The sequence below is a fragment of the Leptidea sinapis genome, chromosome 31, assembly GCF_905404315.1.
Source record: "Leptidea sinapis chromosome 31, ilLepSina1.1, whole genome shotgun sequence".
NCBI lineage: Eukaryota > Metazoa > Arthropoda > Insecta > Lepidoptera > Pieridae > Leptidea > Leptidea sinapis.
In genome coordinates, this window is record NC_066295.1 from 3,663,039 (window position 1) to 3,685,349 (window position 22,311).

A 22,311-nucleotide genomic window follows, 5' to 3' on the forward strand; every position below is an offset into this window, starting at 1 on the left:
ATACATAATATAGACAATGCACCTCATACAAAATCAAAGCCGAAATATGGCACATGCCACAAATGACACCATAATAACCTTCGACTGCTATGTCTATACATTTCTGCGTTTACTCCAGTTGTTTATTGGTCAAATGGCAGCAATGTAAATACTATTTAAGTTCACTGTCAGACTGCGAATGATATGATTGCTAGATGAGATCCACTGCAATTTACACAGCAGATTTCATTTGGTTTATTTAAATAAATGATCACCTCCATATTTGGAACATCTTTGTTTACTATTAAATATTTTAGCAGTGTGGTTGAATTTAAAACATTGCTGTAATGGTGGAACATATTCAAAATCCCTCATATATGGAACTTAATCTGCTCCTGCTTAAACTCCAATTTTTTCTATTTGAGCAGCTGGAATGAATGCCCTCATGCCATGATTCGTTAGAAAACTACAGTTATTAATAAAATTATTGGCTGTATTACATTGTTTAAATATAACAGCTATTTTATTTGCGTTGCCACGCTGTATAGCCGTCCGTAATGTACCGTACATGTACCGTAATACAGAAATATCGCACTTTATTCTTTTATCTATTTAGATCGGTATTTTACACCGTTTACCTGCCAAAGCCACGTCTGGCAAGAGGTTGGAACTATCAAAAGTTTCTGTCTAGTGAGGAAACATCATCTACTTATTACCTAAGTATTATATAATATAAAAATCAGCTTTAATACTATGACATAAGTAAAATTATAATTTCGTGAATGTTATAGACGTCTGGCAAAGGGTGCCACGATGGTAAGTGTCTGGCAATGAATAACGTGATTTTTAATAATATTCGGGAGTATTGCAGCAGGCTATTCCACAGAGTGACTGAAGTTTTTCCCAAAACGGCAGCTGGGTAATGATACCAACGATATGTAAATCGACACATATTGCCCAACTTGCAGATAGACTCAGCTCTGCGGCATATGCTGTTAGAAAGATTAGAGAGTACACGAATGTTGCGACCGCTAGATGTACTTCAGTTATTTTCACAGCATCATGACGTACGGCATTTTACTGTGGGGTCATGCTTGTGACATTGATATAGTGTTTGCTCTACAAAAGATAGCTGTTCGTCCTATATATCAGGTTGGTTATGGACAGTCTCTCAAAGAAAAATTTAAAGAAATAAATATTATGACTGTTCATTGTCATGAAAATTTAATATACGTTCACAAAAATCGTCACCTCTTTTCTTAATAGTGATTTTCATTATTATAACACTAGAAATATGGGATTGCTTGTAACTAATTCTGGTAGGTTTCATAAGATACATACATAATAATAATATAATATTGACACACTCTTACACAAATTATCTTGCCCCAAACTAGGCATAGCCTGTACTATGGGTTACAAGACAACGATATATTTAATACAATATACTTACTTAGGCATACATAATTACATATAAACATCCATGACTCGGAAACAAACATCCATATTCATCATATAAATGATTGCACCTTAATAATAGCTCTAAGGGAATATATGTATACACATTTATAATAAAGTCCCAGCCACTGTTCAGGCATTATCTATAAATAAATTTAAATGGTTTATTAAAAAATGGCTCTGTCGTAAATCCTATAACTCCACAGCTGAATATCTAAGTGATCGGACAGCCGGGGACTAGATTATGATTATTTTATAACAATAGCAATGACAGTACAATATTGTATATTTTTATTAAAAAGAGCGCAAAAAAGGAATGCTTGAGTTTCTTGCACCGCTTCTTCTCTTTCAGAGCGCCATTTGTTTCCGTAGCTGTAGTAGTATCTAGTATATTAGAAATTACATCAAAAAGAATTCTAAAGGAATCAATTTTGTGAAAATAGATATCTTTTATGCCTTTTTACAATTTATTCCCTTTGATAACCTGCTCAACCCAAATATTTGCATATTAGGAAATTGACTTGGTTATCAACTGTAAGCTAGATCCCGTAGATGAAGCCATAACCTGAGAGTTGAAGAAGACATACATAATTTATCAACGATACTTCACTCGAACGATTGGCTTAGTTGGAAGAGCGCTCACACGAAACGGGAGAGGTCGCGGGTCGCTCATGAATTTATTCACTTGTGTGATTGATGGACAATATCCAAATTCAAATTTTATCACGTAAATAGTATTATATTGATTTTCTTAATTTCTAGCAACATTCAAAGAGGATGTAAATACTACGTAATAAGAGGCGGCAATGCCTCAGTAAAAATTGAAATTTACTTGAGTAAGAAACGTGCAGTGATTTGACATATAAAGTTTAAAATAGTAGTGCATTATGTTGATTGGCGACGGAGTATAATCCGGCAAAGTTTAGAAAGCGAACAGTTGCTTAAAACGAAGTCGAATTCGGCTATCTCCGTTTTTTTAACAAGACTATAAAAGCCATCATATTGAGTGAATCTATCAATTACTGCAGGTTTCATACATTCGAGTGAATCCCTTTCTTACAGAGTTTGGCTAGGCTGGCAGCATTTATGGCCAGACAGACAAATTTTTAGAACATTTTTCGAACATAAACTGAGTGTCGATAAAATGCTGCCGCATGCTTCCCAAAACCAAAAGATAAACGGTTTTCAGTATGGAATGACGAATTCGAAAACTATCGCTGTGAAAGTAATTAATTATTAATATGTAAAAATTTGTATTCATGAAAAATATATTTATTGCCGCAACAAAATTTATTTTAACATTCTTATCGAGATAATATAAATATCATATAATATTTATATAATTATATATATAATTATTATAAATATATATATACGAACCGTTGTTAGGTTGTAAAAATAATAATGGTTCAATTAGAATACCTACTCGAAAAACGAAAGCAATGGGTCGTTTCGGAAAGTAAATAGTCATGTTAAATAATTTATGCTATTTAAGATAACAGCTCACTTCATATCACACTTTTGTTTTCATATAAATTTTTTATGATTCAGCCGATGGTAATTGATGCGCCCTACCCATTACAATGCAGTGCCGCTCAGGATTCTTGAAAAACCCCATAAATTCTGAGTGGCACTACAACTGCGCTCGTCACCTTGAGACATACGATGTTAAGTCTCATGTGCCCAGTAATTTCACTAGCTACGGCGCCCTTCAGATCGAAACACAGTAACGTCTACACATTACTGCTTCACGGCAGTAATAGGCGCCGTTGTGGTGCCCATAATCTAGCCGGCATCCTGTGCAAAGGAGCCTCCCACTGGTAATTAATATAAATGTCTGATATCTAACCTGTAACGTAATACCTTCGTAGGATTATAGATCGTAGAAATATAAATCGTGCATACGTGGGTAATACTGAAAATGTTTAGAACTGGCCAGTTAGAAACATTGCTAATGAAAACTTTTTTGAATTTCAATTTTAGAACTCTTTGGTAACCTAATGTATAATAGTATATTGCATTCATTTGTTTTTTGTTTTTGTGAATAGGCGGCAAATCTAAAACTCTTGTTACACGTGAAAATGAACCTAACGTGAGAAAATTTTCGGTCAATGATTTATTATGACTTTCGTTGTGGGCTTACTCAACAACAAAGCTATGATAGGCTGCGATTAGCATTTCCTAATGAAGCCCCATCTCGTGCCACTATTTACAATTGGCTTAACGAGTTTAAGCGTGGACGTAGCAATCTCAATGATGATCCGCGTGAGGGACGTCCTTTAACAGCGACTACAGAAGATAACATCAGTGCTGTGCGACGCATGATAGAGGAAGATAAGAGAGTGACCTATCAGCAGATACGGGCAAGCCTAGACATTGGTATGAGTCAAGTTCAAAAAATATTACACGAACATTTACGCGTCAGGAAGCTTTGTACCAGATGGATTCCCCATACTTTAACTGACGACCAGAAACACCTTCGCATGGATTGGTGTTAGTTCAACGGCGGTGACAAATCGGTCAAATGCTGTATTTGACATCGTCACAGGTGATGAAAGCTGGATATATTGCTACGAACCCGAAACCAAAAGACAATGAGCTCAGTGGGTGTTTCCTTTAGAGGATCGGCCAACTAAGGTAAAGAAAGGAAGAAGTCAAGGAAAAAAGATTTTCAAATTCAAATTCAAATAGTTTATTTCTCAAAATAGGATAACCGCATCACTTTTTGAAGTCAAGAAAATATACAAATAATAGAATAATACAGTCATACTGCAAAATTATTTACATTGCTTTATTCCCATGCACTTTTATCTGTTATATAATCTTTAATTGTATAATAAGCTTTTTTTAAAAGTTTCTGTTTAACAAATATTTTAAACTTTTTTAATTGTAGTTTGCAAATTTCTTCAGGGATTTTATTATAAAAACGGACACATTGTCCTCTGAATGATTTGTCTATTTTCCTTAGCCTTGTGTGAATCAGAGCAAGATTATGTTTATTTCTAGTGTTGCAGTTATGAATGTCACTGTTTTTTTTTAAACAATCTATATTTTTATACACAAATATTAGGTTTTCAAATATGTATTGACATGGTACTGTTAATATGTTGATCTCCTTAAATTTATCTCTCAACGAATGTCTACTGGACAGATTGTAGATTGCTCGAACAGCTCTTTTCTGCAGCACAAAAATCGTTTGAATATCACTAACGTGTCCCCACAGTAATATACCGTAAGACATAACAGTATGGAAATAACTAAAATATACGACACGTGCCGTGTCTTCGTTTGTGAGCTGGCGAATTTTCCTTACAGCAAATGCTGCAGAACTAAGTCTATTCGCCAAACCAGCTATATGTGGACACCATTGGAGTATTGCGTCTAAAGTAATACCCAAAAAAACTGTTCTCTCTGTCTACAAGTTCCAAGTACTCCCCGTTCACAAGTACATTTGAATTCACCTGACTGACATTTGGGGTTATTAATTTAATACATTTAGTTTTATTACTATTCAAAAGCAAATTATTAGCATTGAACCAATGAACAATTTTGGACAAAGCATTTTTTACATCATCCAAGACTGATTCACGTCTTTTAATCTTAAATAAAAGGGATGTGTCATCAGCGAATAGAACAATTTCATGATTATCCTTAACAACATATGGCAAATCATTTATATAGATCAAGAATAGAAATGGACCAAGAATTGAACCCTGTGGGACACCCATTTTTATGGTTGATCCAGGGGCGCGCTTTCCATTTATATCAACAGTCTGAATTCTATTTTCTAAATAAGAACTAATAAGTGTCAGCGCATTGTTCCTGATGCCATAGTGTTGTAATTTCCTCATAAGAGTCTCGTGTTGGACGCAATCGAATGCCTTAGATAGATCACAAAAAACACCGGGTGCATCCATTGAATCCTCCCAGGCATCATAGATATGATGAATAAGCTCAACACCCGCATCAGTTGTTGAGCGACCTTTCGTAAATCCAAACTGTTTACACGTCAGCAAAGTACTAAAGTGTGTCTGCATTTGATTTAAAATAAGTTTTTCAAAGATTTTACTGAAAACAGGCAATACAGATATAGGTCTAAAATTTGAGAGATCACTAGTATTACCTGATTTAAAAACAGGTATTGTCTTACTGTATTTCATCAGATCAGGAAAGGTACCACAGTCAATACATTTATTAAATATTATTGCTAATTGTGGAGCTATGACAGAGATTTTAGTTTTAATTAAACTGACAGAATGACCCCAGAGGTCAATTGTATTTTTTAATTTTAAAGAGTTAAATACTTTAACGACCTCAGTATAGCATATTGAAATTTAAAATATTTAGAACATTCTTCGACATTTTCTTTCAACATAGTTTCAGCTAGTAGAGGTGAAGAATTTAGGGACGCAGTTGTTGAGATTGGGATATTCAAAAAGAAATTGTCAAATAATGAAGCTATTTCAGTTTCTGATTTAACCGTTTTCCCGTTATATTGTAGGCAATAATCAGTCTTATGTGATTTAGACTTTCCTGTCTCAGCATTAATAATACTCCATGTGGTTTTTATTTTATCATCGCTATTCTTAATCTTTTCACTTAAAAAACGAGATTTAGCTGTTCTACATACTATTTTAAATATTTTGGAATATTTTTTAACATAACTAATGAATTTAACACTTGTATTAAATTTTTTCTCATTATATAATTCATACAGTGGTTTTCTACTTTTATGGATGCCTAGAGTAGCCCAGTCACTAAAGCATGGCCTTTTATTTATAAAAATAGTCTTGGGTGTAAATACTGAGTTATATTCCTCACTAACAATTTTAAAAAATGCATTATAATGTGTATTAGGGTTTTCACATACTTTAAGTGAAGGTAGTTTTAACATCAAGTTATGTTTAAACATTTCAAAGTGTTTTGTGGTTTTCGTTATTACAGTACATTCTTCTTTAGATTTATTTGTAATACCAGGCAATTTAAATTGTACTTGCTGACCACAGTGGTCAGAAGTAAGCTTACTTATAATATACTTATTAGTTATTGTATTACAATCTGTAAAAATATTGTCTATGCATGTTGCTGAAAAAGATGTAAGTCTAGTAGGTTCTAAAAATATATTTTTACAGGTAAATGATTGAAACAAACTTTTTAATTTGATGCACAAAGAGGAATTTTCCAATAATAAATCTACATTGAAGTCTCCACATATGAATATTTTTTTGTTTTTATTACAAATCATTGATAGAGCTTTCTCCATTACATTTTCAAAACTGTCATATGGTGCCGAGGGTGGTCTCCAATTCTACACAGGCTATTTCAATAATCCGTTCTATTGAGAGTCTGACAATGTCTTTCCGCTCCTTATATTTCAGTTCATTACTGATCAGTATTAAAGAGCCACCATGTATGGCTTGTTCTCTACTAAATGAACTACCAATCTGGTGACTATTTAAATTAAAACTTAACTGATGACATTTTAGCCAATGTTCTGTAATGCACAGTATATCTATGTTGTCACAGTTCATGAATAACTCTATTTCCAAATCTTTACCTAGCATACCCTGTATATTTTGGTGTACTAAGTTTATAAGTTTAACATTTTTTGTATTTCGTTTAACATTTGAATGTTTAAAAGAATAAGTATTTAACAAAAAGTCTGAGCTAGAGGCATTCTCTATTGTACACTTATCTAAAAAAATTGTTTGGAATGCTTTCCAAAGTCTTAAAACTATTTGCTTGCCCAATAGAGGCAATTTGGCAATCATTAGTTGGACAATTTTCCATACATGTCTGTAAACTACAACTAGTATGTTGCCCAAAAGAGGCAGTCAGGCTAACCAAATTTTTGGTTGAAATATTTATATAGTATGATAATGCAACAGCTATTCTGTTTTTGTGAAATTTGGAAATAAAATTGTACTTTTCTATAAAATAGTTACTATTTACATAATTATTGATGTCGATTACATGTAATTTGGTATTATATTGGGTCATCATATGCAGTGATAAATTTAATGCATATGTTGAATAATTTTGTTCATAGGACAAGTTTCTACTATATGGAAAAGTGAACAATACTAATTGCCTAACATTTAATAAACTCAGTTTTTGTACATTTTTTTGTAGTTCTTTTTTGTTCATATTCCTTGTCTGTCCTATAAATACAATTACAATGCTGTTAGGAGAAAATTTAAAATTACAAATATTCTTAACAATGCCCTGGTAAGAACAGGCAGGCATACAGTAGTTAGTTATCTGATAATTCAAATATTTATTAGTGGATGACACATATGTCTTCCAACTTCGTCACTAAACATAACAACATTACAACTATTATTTTGTTGAGAATACTTATTAATTGTATTATGCTTTTTGACTTGGTCCTTCCATCTAATAGGTTTACATATAGATGATTCATCGTTCGTAATGGGTGACACATTCACCTGCTGCCTGGATACCGACGAGCTGTCAACAGGCTGCATAGGCTGTGTGGTAGATGAATTCTTACAGTTACATATGTTATTTGTAAAGGATTCGAACCTATCATAGTTATATTTACTGAGATCGCAAAGTTCAGTCATTTTAAGAATATGTTCTTCGGTCTCCAGTTGAGCTTGCTCATATCTACTTTTTAGGATCTCATAATCTTCCGACATAGTATTTAGTTTTTCTTCAAGTTGAAGTATAATGTGTTGGCTATTCTCTTTGTGCAGTTGTAATTGTACTTCATGTTTTTCAATTAAATTTAATAATTGCAAGCGTTCTTTGCATAATACTGTGTTGTTACAGAATATTTTATTTTTCCTTATTAATCTATTTGTTTTTTTAATATATCTATTAATTCTAGATTATTTTCTCAGTTTATTTTTACTAAGTAATAAATAGCTCTTTAAGCAGATGATTGCCTCATTCTTTGGTCGGAAAGGTCATTCATCAAAAGGCACGACAGTTGTGCTACAAGATGGAAGGACAGTTACTGCAGACTGGTATGTCAATCGCTGTTTGCCTGTTCTCTTGGAAAAAATTCGACAGCAGCGCCCTCGAAGCAGGATCCTCCTTCACCACAACAATGCTTCACGCCCACTCCGTAAAATGGACTGTTGAATATTTGACTATGGCAGGTGTCGAGATAATGAGTCATCCACCATACAGTCCTGACCTGGCGCCCTGCGACTTTTATTTATTCCCAAGAACCAAAGATAAAATTTGAGTTATTCGCTTTACGAGACCTGAAGATGCGGTGAAAGCGTACGAAAATGCCATAGAAGAGACCCCTAAGGAAGAATGGGCCCACTGCCATTCTCAGTGGTTCCATCATTTATAATTATATTAATAATGATAATTTTTATTTATTTATTTATAGCACAGGGTAACAAGACCATCAGCAAAACCAAAATACAATATTTTCAATTACAATAATTCGGAAGAATCGTGACATCGTTAGATTAGAAGAAATATATTCTTTGGACAGTTGATGACAGTCGAGTGTTGACACTTGACAGCGTCCTTGTTAGTGTTAAGTGTTTACCAAATATTTCTATTATAGTCTACCGGGTGGGTACCTACCCATTTCGATTTTTGTGAGTTTGTTCCATAGAGTTGAATTCTTTATAAAAAGAAGTCCTTTAGAGATATTTCAATTGGATCCAACTATTAACAAATAATGCCTCACTTAAGAATAGAAACGAATGTACCGAAAAACAAAATTCCAGATGATTTCGTGTTTAAAGCAATTCCATTGCTAGCGAAGTCACTGGGAAAACCAGAAAATGTAAGTAGGTAACTATTTATCTCTAGTCTCTAGATTCTCTTAATATTTATTTGCTATATATAAATTTGTAGAGGTATTACTAATTATTGTAACCTTTCGTCCCACCTCGGTATCTACAAACGTCTTTGCCTTTTAAGGTAATATGAATCAACGGGAAACACCCCGATGATTCCTCATGTTCTATGTACCAACACACTTGTCTATTTTAAACTATACAATTTTTTTATTATATGAAAATATTTCTTTGCATCCACATAATGCATTTTGCAACACTAGAACTGTTTGCATATGGCAGACTGTCCCGTGCCACTACTCTCCCAAATAAGGTTTTAAAAACTTTTATCCTTTTTTTTTACTAATTTACACTCAAAATATTAGCAGGAAATATTTGTGCTAGTGGTATTACAGGCAGTCACATAGTAATGATACCAAGGTCATATTGGGATTTATATGTGGTTATGTGATAAGATATGAATAATATCATTGCTTTCCAAAAGATGGGTGCTTGACATCAACTGCATAATCTAGTGCACTATATTATGCACATTATTCCTCTAAAAGGCATAAAAGGCATTTATTTTCTCAAAATTGATTCCTTTAGAATTCTTTTTGATGTCATTTCTTATACTACTAGATACTACTACCGCTTCGGAAACAAATGGCGCTCTGAGAGAGAAGAAGCGGCGCAAGAAACTCTCCCAGCATTCTTTTTTCTGCGCTCTTTTCAATAAAAATATACAATATTGTACAGTCGCTATAAAATAATCACAATTTAGTCCCAGGCTGTCCGATCATTTAGATATTCAGCAGTGGAGTAATAGGATTTACGACAGAGCCATTTCTTTATAAAACATTTAAATTTATACACACTATACACACATTCAAAAGGCTGGCAATACTCCCCTGTTTCCTCTGGTGTTGTAAGAGAACTTGGATGACAGTGATCTCTTACTATTTAGATGTACAATTATTTATCCTCTTTTCCCATAAGAATAGTATAAATAGCCCTCTTCACAATAAGATTTTGAGTTTTCTATGAATAAAATTGAGGGGAAAACCAAGACATTCATCTGAAGTAAGTGAAACATCCTGCCCATACCAATGCAGTGTTATTTTTTGTAAGTACTCTAAATTATTTTAAAGTGTTTGTTCTATTGCAAACTCTATGCATATCAGGCAGATAATTAAAAATTGCCGAATAAAATAAAGGTGACTTGGAATGTTATTATCTGGGAATCTGGAAGATTGAAAGACCACAACATTGAATACAATCTATCAATAAAAAATACAATAATTCAATCTCAGCAGGAAGTTGCTACTGCTTTAGAGATTTTTTTTTCTGAGATTCCAGTTTCTATCACAAACACTCTTGTTTCCTCCACCAGTGTTGCTGAGTCACATCTTCTGGAGAATGTTAGAGAACATCAACAAAATTTCAATTTTAGTTTTGTTAGCCCTGGAGAAATAATTAAAACTTTTATATCTCTACACATGAAAAAAACTGCTGATACATACACCATTTCTGTTAAAATAATAAGTTCAATAATTCAAATCAAATCAAAATCATTTTATTCAAGTAGGTCACGAAAATGACACTTATGAATGTCCAAAAAAAAAATTTCTTATTGAATCTACCGCTTTACCTTTACTTCGTAAAGGGTTGAGCTAATGAGAAGTAGCAAGAAACTCATTGCCACTCTTTTATATCAAGATTTACAGATCATTTCAATTACAATATAATATGTAAAATGTAAAATGATGCAACAAACACACTCAAACGTCAAATAGTCAATGTCTTACACGAGTAAGTCAAAAAAATAAATGTAAATTAATACAAAAGTTATTGAGTACAGTAGCTGCATCATCCACATACACCATAAATCAATAAAGGTATTCTGTGAGCATTTTATAAGCGATTATAACTAAATAAACATGTACATATCCAAACATATATATATACACAATAACTCTTAAGAATCTGAAACCGAGTCCCCGGCAACAGGATCATCCCGCCACCACAAGCAGCGCCCATTCATGAGCATGACGCATGAGCCAGCCATTGCCTCCCTCAACCATATTTTAGGGAAGGGGACGACCCGTCCCATGTCGCCACCCCAAGCAGTGACATTTAAGCGAGCATGATGAAACCTGTTACGAGAACTCAGCAAACAACAATAAAATAATCCTAATATCATGCAATACTCACCAAATACCTCTACTTACAATTTGACAATTCTGCTTAAACTTGTAATTAATATTATATTTTTACTAACAGTAATCAAAAGCTCAATCCTTTAGGGTAATCTAATCAAAATCACCTTATTCAGGCAGGTCAAGGAAATGACTTTTCTTTTTATATCCACCTCCTTTGAGGGTTGAGCTTTAATAACAAGTGGCAAGAAACTCTTTGTGGCAATCACTCACAAATCATTTCAATATATATAAAGTGATGCAGCAATAATACCCAAACTACAAATACTCAAAAAAGATGTAAATTAATATGTTAAAAGCAAGAGCTATTGAGTACATTCACAGCCGAGTATTACTGCATCAACAATAATATCAGGCCATGGTACAGTAGATGCATCAATTCACACACACCGCAATAAAGGTCTTTAGCGACCATTTTATTAGCAATTATAAAAAATATAAAAATTTTAATTTTAAAACCATGAGGCAGAGTTTCCGGCTACAGGATCATCCTGCCACCGCAAGCAGCGCCCGTTCACGAGCATGACGCATGGGCCAGCCATCGCCTCCCTCGACCATATTTTAGGGAAGGGAACGACCCGTCCCACGTCGCCGCCACAAGCAGTGACATTTAAGCGAGCATGATGAAAACTGTCACAGGAACTCAACCAAATAACTAAAAACAAGAATTTTCATCTGAACTATATTCAACAACACTCACTAAACACCTCTACTTATAATTTGACCATTTTGCTTTTAGTATAAATTATCAATTTTTCAAAAATTATTCATAATTATAAATACTATATTTAATTAAGGGTAACTAAAGCTCAAATCTTTTAGAGCAATTCATACCCATGCTTTCTTATCATCTAAATAATCCTTTAAATTGTAATATGATTTTTCCATAAGTTTATGTTTAATATAGGCTTTGAACTTTTTGAGAGACATTTCCATTATGTTCTCAGGAAGCTTATTATAAAATCTAACGCAATTACCGATGAATGACTTGTCGAGTTTACTAAGCCTAGAAGTGGGCATTAACAGTTTATTTTTGTTTCTAGTATTAATATTATGTTTTTCATATACCTTTTGAAATTTATTGCCATTTTTATGAACATACACTAAATTTTCAAATATATATTGGTTAGAATTAGTCATAATTTAAAAATCTTTAAATTTAGATCTAAGCGACTCTCTTAAATATATACCATAAATTGCCCGAACAGCTCTTTTCTGCAGCACGAAAATAGAATCAATATCAGCAGCATTACCCCATAATAATATACCATATGACATAATGCTGTGAAAGTAACTAAAATAAACCAATCTTGCAGTTTCAATGTCCATTAAGGAACAAATCTTTTTTACTGCATATGTAGCAGAACTTAATCTACCTGATAAATTTGCTATATGAGGGCCCCATTGGAGTTTGGCATCTAGCGTTATTCCAAGAAAAACAGCGGTATCAACTATATCTAATTTCTCGTTTTTAAGCTGTATATCGATTGACACTTGCTTAGCATTAGGTAAAGTAAATGTAATGCATTTCGTTTCATTAGTATTAAGTAACAAGTTATTAGCTTCAAACCAATGCACAACTTTAGTTAAAGCATTGTTAACAACATCAAAATTAGGTATGCAACGGTGTATTTTAAACATGAGTGATGTATTATCAGCAAACAACACAATTTGATATTTATCCTTTGCAATATAAGGGAGATCATTTATATAAATAAGGAATAGTAAAGGTCCTAAAATCGAGCCCTGTGGAACCCCCATTTTAACTGTTGATCCAGAGGACCTCTTTCCATTGATATCCTGATGATGTCATTAAGTCCAATGCTTTATTTTTAATACCGTAATGGTGAAGTTTTCTTACTAATGTTTCATGTTCAACACAATCGAACGCCTTGGATAAGTCACAAAAGACGCCAAGTGCATCACGAGACTCCTCCCAGGCTTCAAATATATTATGTATCAAGTCAATACCAGCATCGGTAGTTGAGCGACCCTGGGTGAAACCAAACTGTTTGGAGTGCAATAAATTATTATGGAAAAAATTACGAAGCAATTGATTTAAAATTAACTTTTCAAAAATTTTACTAAAAGTGGTAGTACAGATATTGGTCTATAATTAGTAGGGTCACTGGTACAACCTGATTTAAACAGTGGAACTACTTTACTATGTTTCATTAGGTCAGGAAATTCACCATATTCTATACAATTGTTAAATATTATAGCTAAATCTGGCGCAATAATATCAATCAAAGACTGGACAAGTTTAACTGATATGCCCCAAAGATCATTTGTCGCCTTATTTTTAATAGATTTAAAAGCTTTTATGACATCAGAGCCAGAAACATGATCAAATTTAAAGATTTTATCACATTCAAAAATGTTGTCTTTCAATAGTGAAAGAGCGGAGTCTGGTGATGAGTTCAACGAATTTTTAGTGGTAACAGGAATATCTATAAATAATGTTTCGAAAATTGTTGCAACTTCGCAATTCGACTTTACGGACCTGTTATCATAGTTTAAATTGAACTCGGATATTTTATGGGTCACCCTTCCGGCTTCTTCATTTATTATTTTCAAAGTCGTTTTTATCACGTTAGAACTATTGATTATTTATCTCGTATATACCTTGACTTGGCAATAGTACAATCTTTTTTAAAATTTTTAGAGAACTGTTGAACAAATCTTTTGAAGTCATCACTACAGTTATATTGTCGCTCCGCATATAAATCGTACAATTTTTGCCTGTTTTTGTGTAATTCAACTGTTGCCCACTCGCTAAAAACTATTGCATCAGTTTTGAGGACCGATTTAGGAGTGAAAATAGAATTTATTAAATTAGAACTTATTAAAGAATAAATTATACATTTCATTTGGTTTTATTTTATTATGTAAAAATGGGAGGTCACTAACAAGGGTGGCCCTCACTCTTTCTATGCGGTCTGATGTAACTGGCACAAAAGTTATTTTGTGTTTAGTTACTAATTGATCTCATAGCACCATATCTTGCAATAGTCTTTAATAATTGTATTATTCATGGCCTGACCTTCTGAAACACAGTGAAATTACACCAATAATTAAGTCGGGATGCTCTCCTGAACCGAATATCTATCATCCTGTGTCGGTTTTGCCGACCCTTAGTAAAAATTTTGAAAAAATAATTTTAAGCCAAATGCTTACGTACTTTATCTCTCATAAGTTACTTCATTTGAAAAAATTTGGCTTTACTAACTACTGTTCAACAACAGATGCAGGTGTTGAGCTTATCAAGAATATTTTTGATGCCTGGGAGGATTCTCAGAATGCACTTGGCATCTTCTGTGATTTATCTAAGGCTTTTGATTGTGTTCAACATTCAAAACTGGCCAGGAAGCTATGTCACTGAACTGCGCTCAATCTTTTGATTTCATATCTAAACAATAGAATTCAGAAGGTCGACATGAATGGCAGGAGATCTCTTGGGACTCTTCTCAGTATGGGGTATTACAAGCGTCTATTCTCGGACCGTTCCTCTTCCTTATATATACAAATAATCTTCCTAATCTTATAGAGAAAAAACATAGGTAGTATTGTTTGCGGACAACACTTCACTGATTTTCAAAGTGAAAAGAAACCAAACTATGTATGACCAAGTGAACAATATTCTATCTGGCATCATGTACTGGCTTAGCGCGAATAACCTATTGTTAAATAGCAAGAAAACGAAATATATACAATTTACCATACCAAATGGCCAAAATGGAAGTGTTTTGTTGAAAAGAGAGGTGATAAAACGGGTAGAATCTGCTATGTTTCTTGGCATTACTCTGGATTCCAAATTACAATATTGAAGGATTGGCGAACAGACTTAGTTCTGCAGCATACGCGGTTTAAAAGATTGGACAATTAACTGGCATAGATACCGCGCGACTATTATACTTTAGTTATTTCCATAGTATTATGTCCTATGGTATATTGCTATGGGGCAACGCTGCCAATATTAATACAATATTTATGCTGCAGAAAAGGGCTATTCGCAGCAATTTATAACCTAGGTCCTAAAGAATCATTGAAATCAAAATTCTAAGAAATTAACATCTTGACTATTGCTTCCCAATATATTCTTGATAATGTAATGTATGTTCATAGGCACATAAGTGACTTTGCTAGAAACTGTCATAACCATAATGTTAACACCAGGAACAGACATAAGCTTATAATGCCTACTACCTGGCTAAATCGAGTTAGTAAGTCTTTTGTGTGGCGTTGTATATGCTTTTACAACAAGATCCCAGAAAATGTTCGTTTGTGTGGTAAAGATTACTATAATATAAATAACTTTCTTAATGATACCACAGATAGGGAATGGAGACCACCCTCAGGCTATTAAATAATAAGTTTAATTGTACAATATTACTTTGTAATTTTTTTTTTTTTTTGATAAAAAAAAGCCCACTGAGTTTCTTGCGCACATTCCTCTCAGACCTGAGGCATTCAATTTGGAATGGGTGGATTTTTTTTTACTTTCAATAAGTGGTGTCACATCTTATTTTTAATAAAAATATTTGAATTTCGCTTGTCACATAAGACATAAGACATTAAGTCTCTTAAGCCCAGTAGTTTCACTAGCCACTAGCTACGGCACCCATCAAATGCAATAAATTTTTATTTTGTTTTCAGTACTGTGTGGTTTCTGTTATCCCAGATTTACCAATGACCTTTGGTGGAACTACTGATCCTTGTGCAATTGCAAATATTATGTCAATAGGAGCTCTTGGAGTGGAACAAAATAAGAAACATGCCAAAGTTCTTTTTGAATTGGTTGAGAAGGAACTAGGTGTAGCTCAGGATAAGTATGTATTATTATAGTTACCACTAACATACCCACCTTTGTTATAAGCTACCTCTCTGCATCTTCTACCGCATTTATCACGGGGAGTGCTCAGAGGAGCTGTTCGGGTTGATTCCAGCGGCCGAATTCCACCACCGGACATTATGTGGAAAGTAACATCCGCATTACGTAGACGTCTGGCATTCCACAACCGCGCGTTTTCTTGCCTCGCACAGCCACTTTGTGGAATCAACTACCGGCAGCGGTCTTAATCGAACATATACGACTTAGGGACCTTCAAGAAAAAAGCATACCTTAAAGCCCGGCAACGTTTTTCTTGACACACCTGTTGTTGCGAATGTCCATGGGCGGTTGCCTCACCTCTCCCCATCCCGTGAGCCTCTTGCCCGTTTGCCCCTTCTCATATAAAAAAAAGCCTGTTAAGTAATACTTAGGATGTGGTAAAAAAATAAATAGATTATTCATACATTGTGAAAATATTATGCTATATTTGAAATTATGGTGGAGGTGGTCCAATCAAGAACCAAGTAGTTGAACCAAGAATGTCATGATCACACAATATTTTCATCACACTTGTAAAAACCTCCCTATAACATTTGCTTGCTGAAATCAAGATTTTTTAAGCTATTTGTAAATTTGGTGTGTATGTGTTGACACAGTCATACCATTATCCACATACACATATTGTATACACATTCTTAAAAACAAAACATAATCTGTTGCTGATTTTATTATAATTTGGAAGCTCATCAGTGCCCATCACTTTTCAGAATGTATATAACTTTTCAAGATGAACCAACAGGAAATGTGGGATTCAAGGGAACTACCTTCCATTCTATCTTTGGTTAAAGAAGTATGATTTCTTTTAACATTAGCTCACCATAATCTCAGTCTGAATATCTGGAAATGTTATTGTAAGCCTAAGTCATATATCTATTGTAAATTTGGATAAAATGAAATATAAATATTATAGTCCAAGCATTTTTTACTTACTTATATGACCTATCATTAATGTTGTTGCACTGGTGTATGTAGGTATAGTTCCTGTCACATAAAAAGGCTACTACTAAAAAATTCCATTGGTGTAGTTACTATCTGCATTCAAGAGATTTCATGAACAAAATGGCGGTTAAATAGGGGTGTTATGAGCAAGACACTATAAATAAGCGAGTGTGACAGTAAGTGGCACCATACTACGAGACATTTGTTGCTTCTAAAATTATATGGGTTTTGCTTTGGATCCAAAGAAGAATTCTCAATTGGACTGTAATATGTTTGTTACCTCATATCTACCATTGGACCAATTTAAAATGGAATCAATATGTATTTTAAAGGAAATGTGGATTTAATAACTAAGCAGTCATATTAATAATGATCTATGACAAGGGAGGACAACTCTTGCAATATCATACAAAATAGGCAACATTCACCAAATATAAATGTAACTGCTATAGATAATCATAATATAAAGCTCATAAATATTGTTCACCAGAATATACAAGGTATCTCAAGTAAGGAATTAGAAATTGAACTGTTTTTGAGCTGCTGTAATATAGATATAATATGTATTACAGAACATTGGCGTAAGAGTCATCAGCTCCAGTTTAGTTTTAGAGAACATAAAGTAGTCAGTTCGTTTTGTAGAAGTAGGGCAATACATGGAGGTTCCCTAATTATTATTAATAATAGATTAAAATGTAAAAATAGAAGAGATATTGTTAATCTCTCTATAGAACAACTAATTGAGATAGCTTGTATAGAACTAGAGCAATTTATTATTGTAAGTGTATACCGCCCCCCCACTGCATCATATGAACAATTCCAACATAGAATGGAGGAGGTACTATCAAAATTTAGCAAAACTAGCAAGTCAATTATAGTGTGTGGAGATTTTAATATAAACTTGCTTGAACCTTCGGCCAATTGTACTAGCCTTAAAAATTTATTTCAAAGTTTTAATTTGTTCAATGTATTTTGGGAACCTACTAGAATCACTTCTACAACAGCAACCTGTTTAGATAATATTTTTACAGATGTTACTATTACTAGTAAACTCATAATTAATAATCTTCAGTCCGACCATAGTGGGCAACTTAAAAAAGTAAATACAAGATTGGACAATGTCAGACCAAAAAAGGTGACGATTATGCCAGTTACGGGTAGCCGTCTTGAGAGTTTTAGAAATAATTTGGTAAATACAATACCATTTTTACACTGTGGCGAAACTGCTAATTTTCACTACAACTTAGTCTTCAATTCCTTCTGTGAGGAATTTGACAGGATTTTTACTCCAGTAACGGTGACAGTAAACAACAAACATAGTTTTAATGATTGGGCAACAATGGGTATCCACAAAAGTCGTAAACGCTTATATGACCTTTATTATGAGAAACATTACAATAATAGTGAAGACTTTAAAATATATGTAAAAAAATACTCCAAGCTCTTTAAAATAGTTTGTCATGAAGCGAAAACACGTTTCATTGCAGATAAAATTAAAAACAGTAATAATAAAGTAAAAGCTACTTGGAGTGTAATTAACAATGAAACTGGTAGATCGAATTGCCGTAACACCTCTATCTGTTTAAATATTAATAATCGCGTTATAAATTCGGAAATAGAAATTGCAAATGAATTTGATAAATACTTCTCCGAAATCCCGATTGTCACGACCAAATTACCTTAACTCTTCGCCAAAAGCAGCATATGATATGCTTAAATTACACGTACCAGTATCTTCTACTGACTTGAAATTTAAGTATGTAAAGTGGTAGCGATATAATAAAAATCTTCAAATTAATTAACCTAAAAAATACAAAAAACCTAAAAAATACATTCGACTAATATTGTTAAATACATACTTGACATTATAGCACCTGAATTAGCAATAATATTTAATGAATGCATAGATGAGGGTGTGTTCCCTGACCTCATGAAATACAGCAAAGTTATACCTTTGTTTAAATCGGGCAGTTCTTTTGACCCTGCTAATTTCAGACCTATTTCAGTGCTGCCTGTTTTTAGTAAAATTTTTGAAAAACTTTTGCTTCAACAGCTACAAATGCATTTTTGTAAATTAATGAACAAAAATCAGTTTGGTTTCACTAGTGGTTTATCAACAATTAATGCGGGTACTAGACTCATTGAGCACATATTTGACGCCTGGGAAGAGTCACAGGATGCATTGGGCATTTTTTGTGATTTGTCAAAAGCATTTGACTGCGTCCACCATGAAACTTTACTCCTAAAACTAAAGCATTATAGAGTGAAAAATAGAGCCCTAAATCTGTTAAAATCATATTTAAGCGAAAGAGTTCAGATAGTCGATGTAAATGGCAAACGGTCTTCGGGTAAACCTGTGGGAATAGGTGTTCCACAGGGTTCTATTCTCGGTCCTTTCTTGTTTCTTATATATATTAACGATCTACCGTTTGTGGTAGATGATAGCCATGAGATTGTATTGTTTGCTGATGATACTTCACTTATTTTTAAAGTGAAGCGACGTACGGATATTGATGACGAGGTAAGCAAATCACTCTCAAAGATAGTGCGTTGGTTTGAGACGAATAATCTGCACTTAAACAGTAAAAAAACAAAGTGTTTACGGTTCATTACACCAAACACAGCGGAGGTACAAACCAACGTGCTTATAAATGACCAGAGATTGGAACTTGTGGACACTACGGTCTTCTTGGGTATCACGTTAGATAAAAAGCTTCAGTGGGGTCCACATATTACCCATCTAGCAGATAGACTCAGCTCTGCGGCATATGCAGTTAGAAAGATTAGAGAGTACACGAATGTTGCGACCGCTAGATTAGTGTATTTTAGTTATTTTCACAGCATCATGACGTACGGTATATTACTGTGGGGTCATGCTGCTGACATTGATATAGTGTTTGCACTGCAAAAGAGAGCTGTTCGTGCTATATATAAGCTTGGTTATAGACAGTCTCTCAAAGAAAAATTTAAAGAAATAAATATTATGACTGTTTATTGTCAGTATATTTATGAAAATTTAATATATGTTCACAAAAATCGTCACCTTTTTAGTGATTTTCATTATTATAACACTAGAAATAAGGGATTGCTTGTAACTAATTCTAGTAGGCTTCATAAGATACATAATAGCTTTAAGGGTAAATGTATACACTTCTACAATAAAGTCCCAGCCACTGTTCAGGCATTATCTATAAATAAATTTAAATGTTTTATAAAAAAAATGGCTCTGTCGTAAATCCTATTACTCCACTGCTGAATATCTAAATGATCGGACAGCCTGGGACTAGATTGTGATTATTTTATAGCGACTGTACAATATTGTATATTTTTATTGAAAAGAGCGCAAAAAAAAGAATGCTGGGAGAGTTTCTTGCGCCGCTTCTTCTCTCTCAGAGCGCCATTTGTTTCCGAAGCGGTTGTAGTATCTAGTAGTATAAGAAATGACATCAAAAAGAATTCTAAAGGAATCAATTTTGAGAAAATAAATGCCTTTTATGCCTTTTTATGTCATATGTTTAAATGAAGGTATGTCTTGGATACATGTTCTTAAAAACAACAAACCATCAAGCATATTGTTGGATAGGTCACTGAGCATCTTATTAAAAGAATACTCGGCCAATTAAAAAAAAGCAAAATTTATGTGAGATACCGTGTATATATCTGCGACAAACATCTCGACTTTATCTTCCATCTATACTTATAAATGGAGAGTCGTTTTTTCTGCGAAAACTAATGAATCGATAGAAATAATGTCAGGGATTAAAGTATGAAATTGCCGATTTGTACTGAAAAATTGAAATTCGTTTTTTTTTAATTGCACATATTTAACTAATCAAAATAACCTAACCTAACCATTATTATCTATACATTGCTGCCATCTAATAGAAAGGTCATTTATGCATTTGCGATAGAACTGTGGTGATCTAGATTCGACAAACTTTCTGAAAGCATTTTGTACTGCCTCCTGAGAAGAAAACTTTTTATCACGTAGAAAATTGTCCAAATAACGGAAAAAATGGTAGTCTGTTGGAGCAAGGTCTGGCGAATACCTCCGGTGACGTACGGTTTATTGTGGTGTATGAGGTCTCCGGTTATGATGGAGCAATAATGGTGAAGATCGATTCATGAGTTGGGGCTGTTTCTCTGGTAGTTTTACTATCATTGTTCGGAGTTCGGCACAGTAGACATTTGCCGTTATTGCTTGACTAGATCGGAGCTGTAAATAACACCATGCTGATACTACCAAACAGTTAAGATGACCTTTTTATCACTTTGCTTTAAGACACTATTGCGGCGTTTGACCTGGGGTCAGCCATTGCATTTTTCGCTTACGGTTATCCTACATAATCCTTTTCATCGCATGTCACAATTTGATCCAATTTTCCTTAATTTCTGTATCGATTTAACATAGCAACACAAGTTTCAACACGCGTTTCTTTCTGCAGATCAGTCAAATCATGAGGCACCCATTTTATTTATTTTTTTATGATGATATTATGATTTGACGCAAATAAGTCAATATTGTTGGTAAGGAATCGTTAACCATGCCGCTAATTTCTGGGAAGTTTGGATCGGACCGGCTTCCACCTCTTTCAATTCATTGTTATTCACCTGTGTGGGTCTTCCACGTGGTTCGTTCTTCAAATAAAAGTTACCATCAGGAAAGTGTTTAAATCAAAATCTTAATCGGTGCGTTCATTGGCAATCCCCTCTCCATACGCAACATTGATATTGCGATTTGCGAGCTGTTTCTACCGCCTTAGTTCTGCGTCGGAACTCGTATTCAAAAATCACTCGAATTTTCACTGAGGGGGTAAATTCTCCCGCCCCGCCTGGGCGGGAGATATTAGCCAAATGTCACTTTGTTATAAATCGTTAACTACTCATAAACTATTAATGATTTATCAAACTTTATTAAGATAAAATGTAGCTAAATAATGCAGCTTATGATAAAACTTATAGAAAATAGCGATTTGTAGGTAAAGAAAGATTTTTGAGTATTTCAGTCCAAGGCGGGTAAACTCTCCCGAACTCCCCCTATCATTCTATGTATATA

General features: G+C 33.8%; 1 protein-coding gene across 1 annotated transcript; it reads left to right on the plus strand.

Moving 5' to 3' along the window:
- The first annotated feature begins 8,971 nt into the window (after positions 1 to 8,971).
- On the plus strand, positions 8,972 to 17,231 carry LOC126974041 (macrophage migration inhibitory factor-like). The gene is made up of 3 exons (XM_050821414.1): positions 8,972 to 9,214; positions 16,082 to 16,254; positions 17,024 to 17,231. Exons 1-3 carry the CDS (start codon positions 9,107 to 9,109, stop codon positions 17,100 to 17,102), a joined length of 360 nt encoding a protein of 119 aa, XP_050677371.1. The 5' UTR covers positions 8,972 to 9,106; the 3' UTR covers positions 17,103 to 17,231.
- Positions 17,232 to 22,311: the final 5,080 nt, after the last annotated feature.